At 37.9% G+C, this 10,681-nt stretch overlaps 1 protein-coding gene across 4 annotated transcripts in view; it reads right to left on the bottom strand.

Annotated features, from left to right (window-relative positions):
- LOC107087192 (sodium channel protein type 2 subunit alpha-like) overlaps nt 1-10,681 on the bottom strand; it is a 64,592-nt gene that overhangs the window by 29,193 nt on the left and 24,718 nt on the right. For 3 of the 4 annotated variants that reach the window (XM_015378623.1, XM_015378651.1, XM_015378633.1), the window contains exons 6-10: nt 10,168-10,259; nt 5,129-5,374; nt 2,373-2,436; nt 1,719-1,860; nt 1,397-1,603 (exon numbers count right to left, since the gene is read on the bottom strand). In XM_015378623.1, the coding sequence (XP_015234109.1) occupies nt 1,397-1,603; nt 1,719-1,860; nt 2,373-2,436; nt 5,129-5,374; nt 10,168-10,259 (751 nt within the window). Of the gene's footprint in view, nt 1-1,396; nt 1,604-1,718; nt 1,861-2,372; nt 2,437-5,128; nt 5,375-9,806; nt 9,899-10,167; nt 10,260-10,681 lie in introns of all 4 variants that reach the window. The other variant, XM_015378642.1, reaches the window with a different exon arrangement.

The raw sequence follows: 10,681 nt of genomic DNA, 5'->3' as shown, positions 1-10,681 counted from the left end.
CTGAAAAATAAATAAATAAAAAAATTGGCTTAATAAAAAAGGGAAATTGAAAAGTGGTTAAATGTAAATTAGATTAATGAAAAATGGGTAAATGAAAAATAGATAAATGACCAATGGATAAAACAGAAATTGAGAAATAGATAATCTGAAAAATAAATAAATAAAAAAATTGGCTTAATAAAAAAGGGAAATTGAAAAGTGGTTAAATGTAAAATAGATTAATGAAAAATGGGTAAATGAAAAATAGATAAATGACCAATGGATAAAACAGAAATTGAGAAATAGATAATCTGAAAAATAAATAAATAAAAAAATTGGCTTAATAAAAAAGGGAAATTGAAAAGTGGTTAAATGTAAATTAGATTAATGAAAAATGAGTAAATGGATAAAGGGATAAATGACAAATAGATAAATGAAAAAGAGAAATTGGGAAATTGATAATATGAAAAATAAATAAATTAATTAAAAATTGGTTTAATGAAAAAGCTAAATTATTTATTTAACAATTTTTTTATTTATTTCACTCATTTTCTTCATTTTTTTTTTATTTTACTCATTTTTTATTTATTTCACCCATTTATTTATTTATTTATTTATTTAATTTTGGCTGAAATGGCTCTCCATAGATTTTTGGTTCAATTCTGGGTTTATAATTTCAAAGGATGCTGGTCCAGATTAAAAGTGCAACCACATGTGTATTTTCCCCTTAATTTCAGTAGTTAAATGGCATTATTTGCCAATAGAATTAGTATTTTACTCTTAAAACAAGATAATTAGATAATATGCACTTATAATAAGACAATGCAATTGTTTTTTTCTTATTTTAAATGTAAATAGTCTTGTTCCATTGGCAAGGTGTCTCACTTACCTCCTCAATTCAATATAAAACACACTTATTTTAAGAAAAAATAACTTATTTAGATTTAAATTTATCGCAGTGTGCAAACAAGCTCCTGAAAGGACACTACATAGGACAAAGGACGTATATTTACTAATTTATTGTGATNATAGTACAAATGACATATATTTACTAATTTATTGTGATTTTCTTTGGTTTTAATATTCACATTCCCTTCATCATTCTTTTTTCCAAATTGTCCCACTGTTTTTTTTTTTTTTTATGGTGACACTTTGGAGTGTGATGCATGTGTTTTTGTGCTTTTGGGCTTAAGTGAATAATTTTACAACTTGGTAAAAACCAGACAATAAATCTCTGGGTCTCCATGGCAACACTGAAAGACTAAACATCAGCCAGAATACTCTGCATGTCTTGAATACTAAATAAACCGATCCGAACACCCAATTTGTTCTGCATATGTTCTGATTTTCAAACAGCAGCACGATTTAAACTGAAATAGCGGAAAGCTGAGTGGGAATAAAAAGGAAATAGTCGTGCCTGCGCCTCCTCCTGCTGCCTCTTCAGCTGCTCCAGCATGGCCTGGAACTCCTCCTCCTTCTGCTGAGCCTCCTCGATGGTGGCCTGGTTCTGCTCATCGTAAGCCATGGCTACCACAGCCAGGATCAGGTTAATGAGGTAAAAGGAGCCGAGGAAGATCACCAGCACGAAGAAGATCATATAGGGCTTCCCTGCTGCACGCAAAGTCTGCCAAGACAAAGCAGAAAAGCTAATATTATACATATATTTAGATTTCTTTCATCTTTATTTAGTCATTTCTCCATTATTTCAGCAGGTGAAGGCTACTAGAGCGCTGACAAACCTGTTGGTAGAGGTTTTCCCAGTAGTCCTGCGTCATGAGTCGAAACAGAGAGAGGAAGGCCCAGCTGAAGGTGTCGAAGCTCGTGTAGCCGTAGTCTGGATTACGGCCCGTTTTGAGACAAAGAAATCCCTCTGGACAGAGTCTTTAAAACACCAAATGGAGGTAATAAATGAGCAGATTTCTAAACAACAAAAAGAACCCATGAAGACAAATTTTATAATACAAGAAATTTTGTTCCAGCCTTAGACCAAATCTGTTGATAAACTGCATAGCTGCACATTTTAACCCGTCTTATCATCTGGTGCCATCCGACCCCACAGCAGCACCAGATACACATCAACAGGGGAACTAGAAGAAGCTTTTAACAGGAATAATTTGCATTTTATCCTAAATTTTTTTATCTTTGGAATTGGCTTGGAAGCGACGAAAGAAGAGCCTTAATGGCTGTCCTGGTAATATGAGGTCCCTCCGTTTGCAGCATTACCCTTTATTTCTTAAACATAAGAAGAGAAAACCTTTCTTTCTATATATTCTATAAAAACGCAGCTAAATCTCCCTACTGCACCGAAGCGTTTCTGGAACCAACTTGAACTGTCTGCCGTAGCTTTGCAGTGTGGCTAATTGGTCATATAAATAGAAGATGTCAGATCTTACCCTGCACCGCTGCCATTTCCACAGAGCAGAGCGTCCCTACGACCAGGAAGGTAATAATAATTACCTAAAGGGGAGAGGACAACAGTCTCAGAATATGGTAGAGGATATGAGGCAGAGGAATGAGCATCCTATGAGCTCTATCAGTGAGATCAATTCACCGCTGCGTAGAAATATTATTATAACTTCAATCCTGTTCAGATTTTGGGATGTTACACACCTCAACAATACAGAACCCTGCTGGGGTTTTATTGGACAAACCAAGAAAAATAGGCTCATGATGATGAAAATCCATATGATAGACATGTTCTGGAAAAAAATCTGAAAGGTGCGGCATGCCTTTTTGTTCACCCTCCTTTATTTAACCATCTTCCAGATCAATTACAGCAACTAGCAACAATTCTCTCTTAACTCTGACCAGTTTTGCTCCTCATACCAAATCCCCACAGCATTATACTGCCACCGCCTTACTTTTCTGATCTTTCCTCCTCCTGATTCGGGCTATTTATTATTAGTCAGACAGAAAAAAAAGCTGGGATTAAATTGAGGCTAAGTTTAGGCCTGAAAGAATTAATGGGATTATTAGTGATTAATAGATTATTGAAATTATTGTCAACTACATTAGTAAAGGATTAATCATTAGCTTAAGTTTAGACTTTAAAGGCATTTAATTAATGTATTCCATAACGTTTTGGATGATTAAATGAGTCATTTCAGGTCGAACAAAGGTTTTCTCGGCCACCCTGGTGGTCTGTAGGGGAAATACCGTACTTGCAATTGCAGGAGCCCTCGGCCCGCACCCACAGGCTCAGAAGTCTCGCGAGAGTCGGTCTTGCTTTACGGCGAGAACTGCTACATGTCCCCAGTGAGAGGCATGCTTATTGCTAGCGCAGTGGCGATCTTTGTGCAGTTATCATGGCGGAACCAGCGTGAAAACAGCGAAAGCCCATGTCGGAGCAGGCAAGAAAGAGGAAAAGGGCTCCGGACAGAGAGAGGAGTCGTACACGGGTGAACATCGGGCAAGCTTTTTCCGAATGGCGAGAGCTAAAAGAAAAAGAAGGCTGCAAGGCTGACGCGGACCTCGCGTTTCTGCTGATGCGATTGTAAGTAACATTGGAATGGTTTCTCTCTCTCTGTGTGCATGTTCATACTTTCACTGCGTTAGTCATTGTTTGCACTGCCGTTTTTGTTCAAAACAACCGCGCCTGGCTTGACGGAGAAACCAGGAGAACAGCTGAGCATATTTACGACAGTGCACTTTTACTTTCGCCCTCTAGGGGGAGCCTCGCTGGAAAATCAACACCGGTTGCATAGTGTACCTTTAAAACACGCATTCAGATGAAAGACTAAACCACTTAAAGCAGTTATTATACCAAACTAATAAAAAAAATATTGTAACAGTTTGTATTAAAGATGAAAAAACTTTTTTGTCCATAGATTTGATCTTTCAAGAAGTCATCAGAGGGCACAGTTTTAGCTTCACATGTTTTAAATTCTGTGGAAAATCTTCTTTGAGGAACATTTTGCCATTAAATTATTAATTGATTAATCTATTAGCAAAATAGCTGTTAGTTGAGGCCCTAAACTACACATGTGTGTGTACTCTATTTAGAAGCTAGTGGCACAGGGTTTCAGAAGAAACACACCAATAAACTAAAAAGCAAATAAAAATACTTCATCACCTTATTTAAGTAGAAATCTATACTTTACTGTAGTAATCATTTTTTAGACAACTTTTTACTTCTTACTTTTTTTTAATTATCTCTACTCTTTCTACTCCTTACATTTTAAAAATAGACTCCTTATTTTATATCCTTTTGTTTCATTTAAGCACATTTTCTATATGGCTGGTATCTTAAAAAAAAATTTTAAAACATCAAAATAATTTGCTTCATTCAGACAATTATTTCTTTGTGGTTGGACACGGTTCTGCACCAACTTGTTGTTTGCCACATACCAAAACAAATAGTTTTTCAAGATGGCGGAAAGTTAAACTTGACACCGTTACCATTAGATAAACAACAAGAAAATGAATTATAAGGAAGTTATCATCCAGAATTGTAGAAAAGATGTTCCTTTCATAGAGTATTGCAGTAAAGCATCTGTCCTTAACATTTTGCATTACTTTTATACCTTAAATCAGTTTAAAAATGGTACTTTTACACTTTTACTTCTGTAAAAAGCTTAAGTTGATACTTTAACTTCTACAAAAGTGTTTAACCTGTAGGATTTATACTTCTGGGTGAGTAATAAATATTAAAACTATTGACACCGCTGCATATTTATAACTTATGGGATGTTTTTTGTTAATCAAACACATTAAATACATGAAGGTTTCAGGATATGAAAAGTTTTTAAACAATTTTTTTATTCAGATTTGCATCTATATTAGATTAGAAGTACAAATATTTTGATTTTTGTGAGTGTAAATGGACCCCATTGCCCAATGTCCGCGGTTTGCCTCCAACCCTGCCGCAGCTCGTCATGTTGCTGGACCGTGTGTCCTTGATCTCCCGATGGTGGTCAGTGACTCACTCTCCTGCAGCACTTTAGGAGAACGGCGGCTGCTGGTGAGGGGGCGAAAAGTGGAGGCTCTTATTGTTGCGGTGATTATCCGCTGCTTTTGCCCCGTTCCCACAGCAGCTTTTGTTGGAGGCGCGTAACTCATGATACCTGAGCCATTTCTATCTCAATCTCACCTCCACGACAAGGAACCTAAGAAAACGCGATCTATTTCCACAGGTTATCACTTTGCTTACTCTCATCACTGATGTACTCTATCCACTTCAGCGTGGCGTTGGACGGACCGGTGCCATTCCCCGTCACGTTGAGGCTGCCGCTGCTGTTGCTCATGTCTGGCACACGCACGCACTTCTGCCTCAGGTTGCCCATGAAGAGTTGCAGGCCGATCAGAGCGAAGACGCTGAGGCAGAACACGGTGAGGATCATCACATCCGACAGCTTCTTCACAGACTGGATCAGAGCGCCGACTATGGTCTTCAGGCCTTCGGGGGGGGGGGGCAGGAGGAGGGAGATCACACAACGATTAGTGCCTGTTAATAACAGCTGGATCAGAAAAAAACAAAAACACTGATTGAAACGTTTTCCAAGGAATTAACTTAGAAAACTGAGTTTAACTTTTAACATCAGGTGTTTTTAGCTGCAAAAGTCACAAAACATGGATTTTATATGTGTGACAACACAATGTAAAGTGTTTTATTGAGTTTTAATGTGATAGGCAGACACAAAGCATCGCACAGTCTAGTTTAGGCAATATGGGATGGAAGGTTTACGAACGTTTTTCACTGATAACCCTAAATAAAAATTTGGATGAACTGATTTGTTTTAAATAAATTATTTTAATCGGAGTATAAAGCTGTTTTATAAAGGCCTCAGAAAAGAGACCAAACAGCATCAATAGACTAAGTTACCCAGGAGACAGGTCAGAGAGAAGATAGTTGGGCTATAAAACTTTCAGCATCTCATCAAGCTCCGTTAAATTTTTCATCTAAAATAACACTAAAAGTCTCGCAAAGCTGCAAATAAATGCAGATAAATAAATACAAACACACTCCCTTGTTCAGATAGATTTGTAAAATAAACCTAGAATGAATCTATGTTACATTCCCTTGCATTATATGCACATGTTTTGTGTCGACCTATTAAACAAGATCCCAATAAAATGCACTGAGGTTTGTAGTTGCAGCGTGAAAAAGTGAAAGAAATATGTGTGTGTTTCTGTTGCCTGCAGCTGGAAAAGGTAGAGTTTATGTGAAACTTGTTATTGTTCATCTTTTTTCATTTGTTAAATTATCTATATTCTGTCACAGATGTTTAGGGACTAACATGGGATTGGCTGCGGTTTGGCAGTTTGCTCGGTTTGCGGTTTGTTCTGATACAAATACAAAATCCAAGAGAATCTATCCTAGCCTTCATGTCAGCTCTTTAGCAGAACTTACAAACCTTATTTGCTTTTTTTAACCTCTCAAAACCCACCGGGTCGACCTTAAGTGGGGGTAATAATTCAGGAATGCGTAAAATTTCACCGGTAAATTTTTTACCAGCAGGTGGAGCCATTGAGCGCAGCTCCAAGCTGACACTAAAAGTTCCAAACCCCACAGCTCTGGAACTGCTATAGCTAGAGGGCTAAAATTTTCTGCATTTGTGTTTGACATGATGTAGAACAAATATAATAAGAAAAATTCTAGTCACCCAATTTTAATTTATATATTAGGAAACTAGAGGGTGTTAGCTTTCAAATAATGTACTGCACATGTAATTTGGGCTTACAGTTCCTAAGTTATTTGCTTATATATGCAAGGCGAGGGTTACCCAAAATGAGGTGGATGTTAAGAGGTTAAACAAGAAGAAGGACTAGATCCTTTATGCAAAGAGAAGTCTACTAGTTCCCTAGATGTTAGAGGGAAAACACCAGCTCAAAAATTAAGATGTTTGATTGACAGAAATCAGCTGCTACATAAATCTGGGTTCATCTCCATGATATACACCATTCCTCCTCCTATTTCTATGTCCGAACATCCCTGGCTTTCCTCACTAACTAAATCCAAACTACTCAAGCAAGCATCATATCATATCTTGCAAAAGCATCCTTTTACTCGTGCAGCTTTTCAAATTTAGGTCAGATTTCTTGCATCTGTGAACCTCTGAATGAGCGTTTCTCTTCTTGACTCACATAGTCAAGCTAGTTTTAACATCTGGTGTCAATCGTTAGTCAAAAGGTTAGACAAGAACTTCTTTAATTAGGAGATTTTTACAAATATTTGAGCTGTTCTATTTCAGGGTTTACTGTATACCGCATTGCATCTAAATCAAACTTTATTAAAGCTTCCACACTTTTCTTTAAAAAAAAATGCCTTTTAGCAAATTGCATCTTTTCAAAGTGCAACGATGACTGTTTGTCTTGTTGTAAATTGTAAAAATATCTAAAAATAATTTGCATTTTCCATCAATGTTTCTCAACAATGCTTCCTTCTTCTTTTATTAACTTTCGTTGATGTCAAATTAGCCTCATTGTTTGTTTCAGCAGATTTTTTTTATGGCTGAAGGTTCTTAAGTTGTTCCAGAATGACTCAATGAATTTCATTTAATCACAAGGGGAGCAGCTCAGACCAGAGGACAGAAACAAGACATACTTGAATTAATTTAAGGCTTCTTGAATTGTCTTCCACTGCTCTGCCATTACGCTCTAAATGAGAAAGGTTGAATGAGATCCGACTTTTCTGATAGGAAGGATGGTCAAAAAGCCAGACTGGATCATCGAGCAGGTTTAGCTTTTGAACTAAAACGCAAGACCCCCCCTGCCCCCTACGTCCCTCTATGAAGCACGCCCTGGGTAGAAGTGCACCTACTTGCGCCTCTGCACCAATAACCCCTTATTGTTTTTCCAATCTTCCTTCTTAAAAAAAACGATTTCACTATTGAAATCGCAACAAAAAAACAATTTTGGTTTCACACATATAGTAGAAGATTAATTAATTTGATATTAATTTGATATTTACTGAGGGCTGGGCACAAAAAAGCTTTGGATTTTCAGTTACTTTTGTTTGGGAATGTAAATTTAACCATTCTATGCTTGTTAACCAAAATCAACTATTCCATTAAAATCTCCACCAGAAAATACAAAAACAAAATGATTTCGCGAAAAATGCTTTCACCTTTTTTTCTCAATACATCACACGCACCACCGAATTCTAGGTAACATACTTTAGCAAACTACTTAGCTGCAGTGTGGATCCAGGGGGAAAATAACTGAGACACTCTAAGCCAGCGGTCTGCAACCTTTGATATCCAAAGAGCCATTTTGAAACAATGACTCCAGGCAGTAAAAGTCATTTAGAAAAGCAAAATATTACATGACTTTGCCTTTTTGTATCTCTCACACTGAGCCTGGTTCTGCTGGAAGTTTCTTCCTGTTAAAAGGGAGTTTTTCCTCTCCACTGTCACTACAAGCATGCAATCAGCTGGTTTTCCTTAGGTAGAAAACTTTAAAGCAATCTGACTGCATGATCTGGTTGAATTGTCTCTATAGAGTGCCTTTAGATGACAAGCGCAGTGAATTGGCTGAATTGAATACGTCAACCTATTATTTTTGTTAATTATCTCCTATAGGAGAGCTGTCGCCATATTAAGAAACCAGCAGTTTATTTATAATTTTAACTTTTAAAATTAGAATAAAACACATAATTTTAAGCAAGTTAAAAGAAAATGGCTCTGGAAGCATATTTCTGCTTTTTTATGATGGTCTGTTGAAATATGCTTTATAAAAAACACTTCTAAGACTGTTATTTGTTAATGTAGTACATGAGTTAGTTCTTTAAATCATTTTATCCACTATTAAGAGCCAGAAGCCGCAGGATCCACATCCCTGCAATAAACTCTAGTAAAAGGAACAAGCCGTGGAAATGTGAGATTTGGGGCCAACCCAACAGTCCAATATGCTGGTGGTGGCATCATGTTCAGAGGTTATCTAGCAGTGGTGTATTGAGGAAATTAGGAAAAAAGAGGAGGAAAACTCTTCAGATTCTCTAACGTTACCTCCAGTTAGACAAACAGAGTTAAAACATGATTAAATTCTCATTTTGGATCATCAAATTGAGCAATTATTCAAAACTTGGTGCAGCCTAACCTTACAGAAAGCCTAGTCTGAAAAAGGAAACCAACCGACTTTAATAAATCCTGCTTGACGATGATTTTTCTTTGTATTTTATCTGCAACTTGTCTAAACACATAGTGTATATTTTTTGCTTATCCATTTATAATTCTGATCCTGTGTGGATTAAATAAACCTTAACTGAATTTAAATTTTAAAATATGCAGGTAATGCAAACATTTAACCTGAAAGATACAGAAGACTTCAAATTACATGAGCTCCAAGTTGATGAATGTTGTTTGGACTGTATGAAAAAAATCTTTGTGTTTGTGATGTGAATTACAGTGGTGTTCAATTAGCATTGCTCACCACTAACCAGGTGTTTTCACCACAAAACACGCACAACACTGAACGACACATGCACGGGAAAACAAGGTAAGGAGGAAACCTACACACACACACACACAAGAGCTTGCCACAAGAAAATCGGCTTTTGCAATGTCTCATGCAAAAAGGAAAACAAAATAAATAGTGCAAAACTACTTGTAAAGGCTCCCAAGGCAAGAATAGATTTCAACCAAAAAGGATTCTGCCTTAAAGGATGTTTCTAAAAGCCCAGAATCTTGTCAATCTCTGCAGATTGGAGACAGATTCCAGCTTTTACTGGCCTTGGGACGAAGGCAGCATGAGGGACGGCGACTAGCGTCGTCAGGCTTAGCTACTGTGAGATGAGCTGAGAGGGGGGGGGCATGGGTTTTTGATGTTAGCGGAATGCCAGTTAGCCATTAGCGTTATGTTAACCCTATAGGCCTTGATGGCCGTCTCACCTGGGATGACTGATATTGTTTTCAGGGCTCTCAGAACCCTGAAGGTTCGCAGTGCTGAGACATTGCCCAGGTCCACAAACTCTGTGACATATCTGTAAGGGAATGCAGGGATGGGGGAGGGGAGGGGTGGTATTCGAGGAGGGGGTGGGAAGGGTTTTTGGAAGGGGGGGGGAAGGTGTGGAACACGCACCCACATACACACGAGCATTCACAGATCAGACATCCACACACGAGGCGTGACGAGACAACAAGGAGGGGTTACGGGAAGGGGAGGGTGAGGAAGGGAAAGGGGGGGGGGGGGACGGCAAACGGTCACACACAGAGGACAAACGGCAGGAGTGCTGGCAGCAGGCGCCCTTACCTGGTATAACTGAGATAGTTTTCAAAGCTCGCAAAACTCTGAATGTGCGCAGAGCTGAAACATTGCCTAGGTTTACAAACTCTGTTATATACCTGCAGGATTAAATGCACAGTTACTACAGAGCATTGCAGACCAAAACCTACTGCTCAGTGACTCACATGTGGGAAATCACCCATCCTCTAACAGGGCGTCAGAAATTCAAATTCAGATGCACCACAAAAAAAAAAATCATCTGCTCGCTAAATTGGGAGAATTTCTCAGCTTGGAAAAGTTCAAAATCCTGCAAACCTACAGTAAGCAGTGTCAGGTCATGCAGCAACACTCTTTGGTGTGGTTTTTGTTACTGAGGTAAGAAAGATGCATCTGCCAACTAATGGCATTTTAAAGCCTTCTAAAAAAAAAAAAAAAAAATCAGCAATGGCCTAATTAAAGGAAAATTCCGGTTTTTAACACTTTTAGCCCCTTTTCTGTAGTGTCCAGGATGAAATCGAATGATCGACACCAAAATTTTGAC

The sequence above is a fragment of the Cyprinodon variegatus genome, unplaced genomic scaffold (assembly GCF_000732505.1).
Source record: "Cyprinodon variegatus isolate N-32 unplaced genomic scaffold, C_variegatus-1.0 Scaffold9, whole genome shotgun sequence".
Classification (NCBI taxonomy): Eukaryota; Metazoa; Chordata; class Actinopteri; order Cyprinodontiformes; family Cyprinodontidae; genus Cyprinodon; species Cyprinodon variegatus.
The sequence above is the reverse complement of the archived record's forward strand: the minus strand, read 5'-3'. Positions and strand labels throughout refer to the sequence as shown.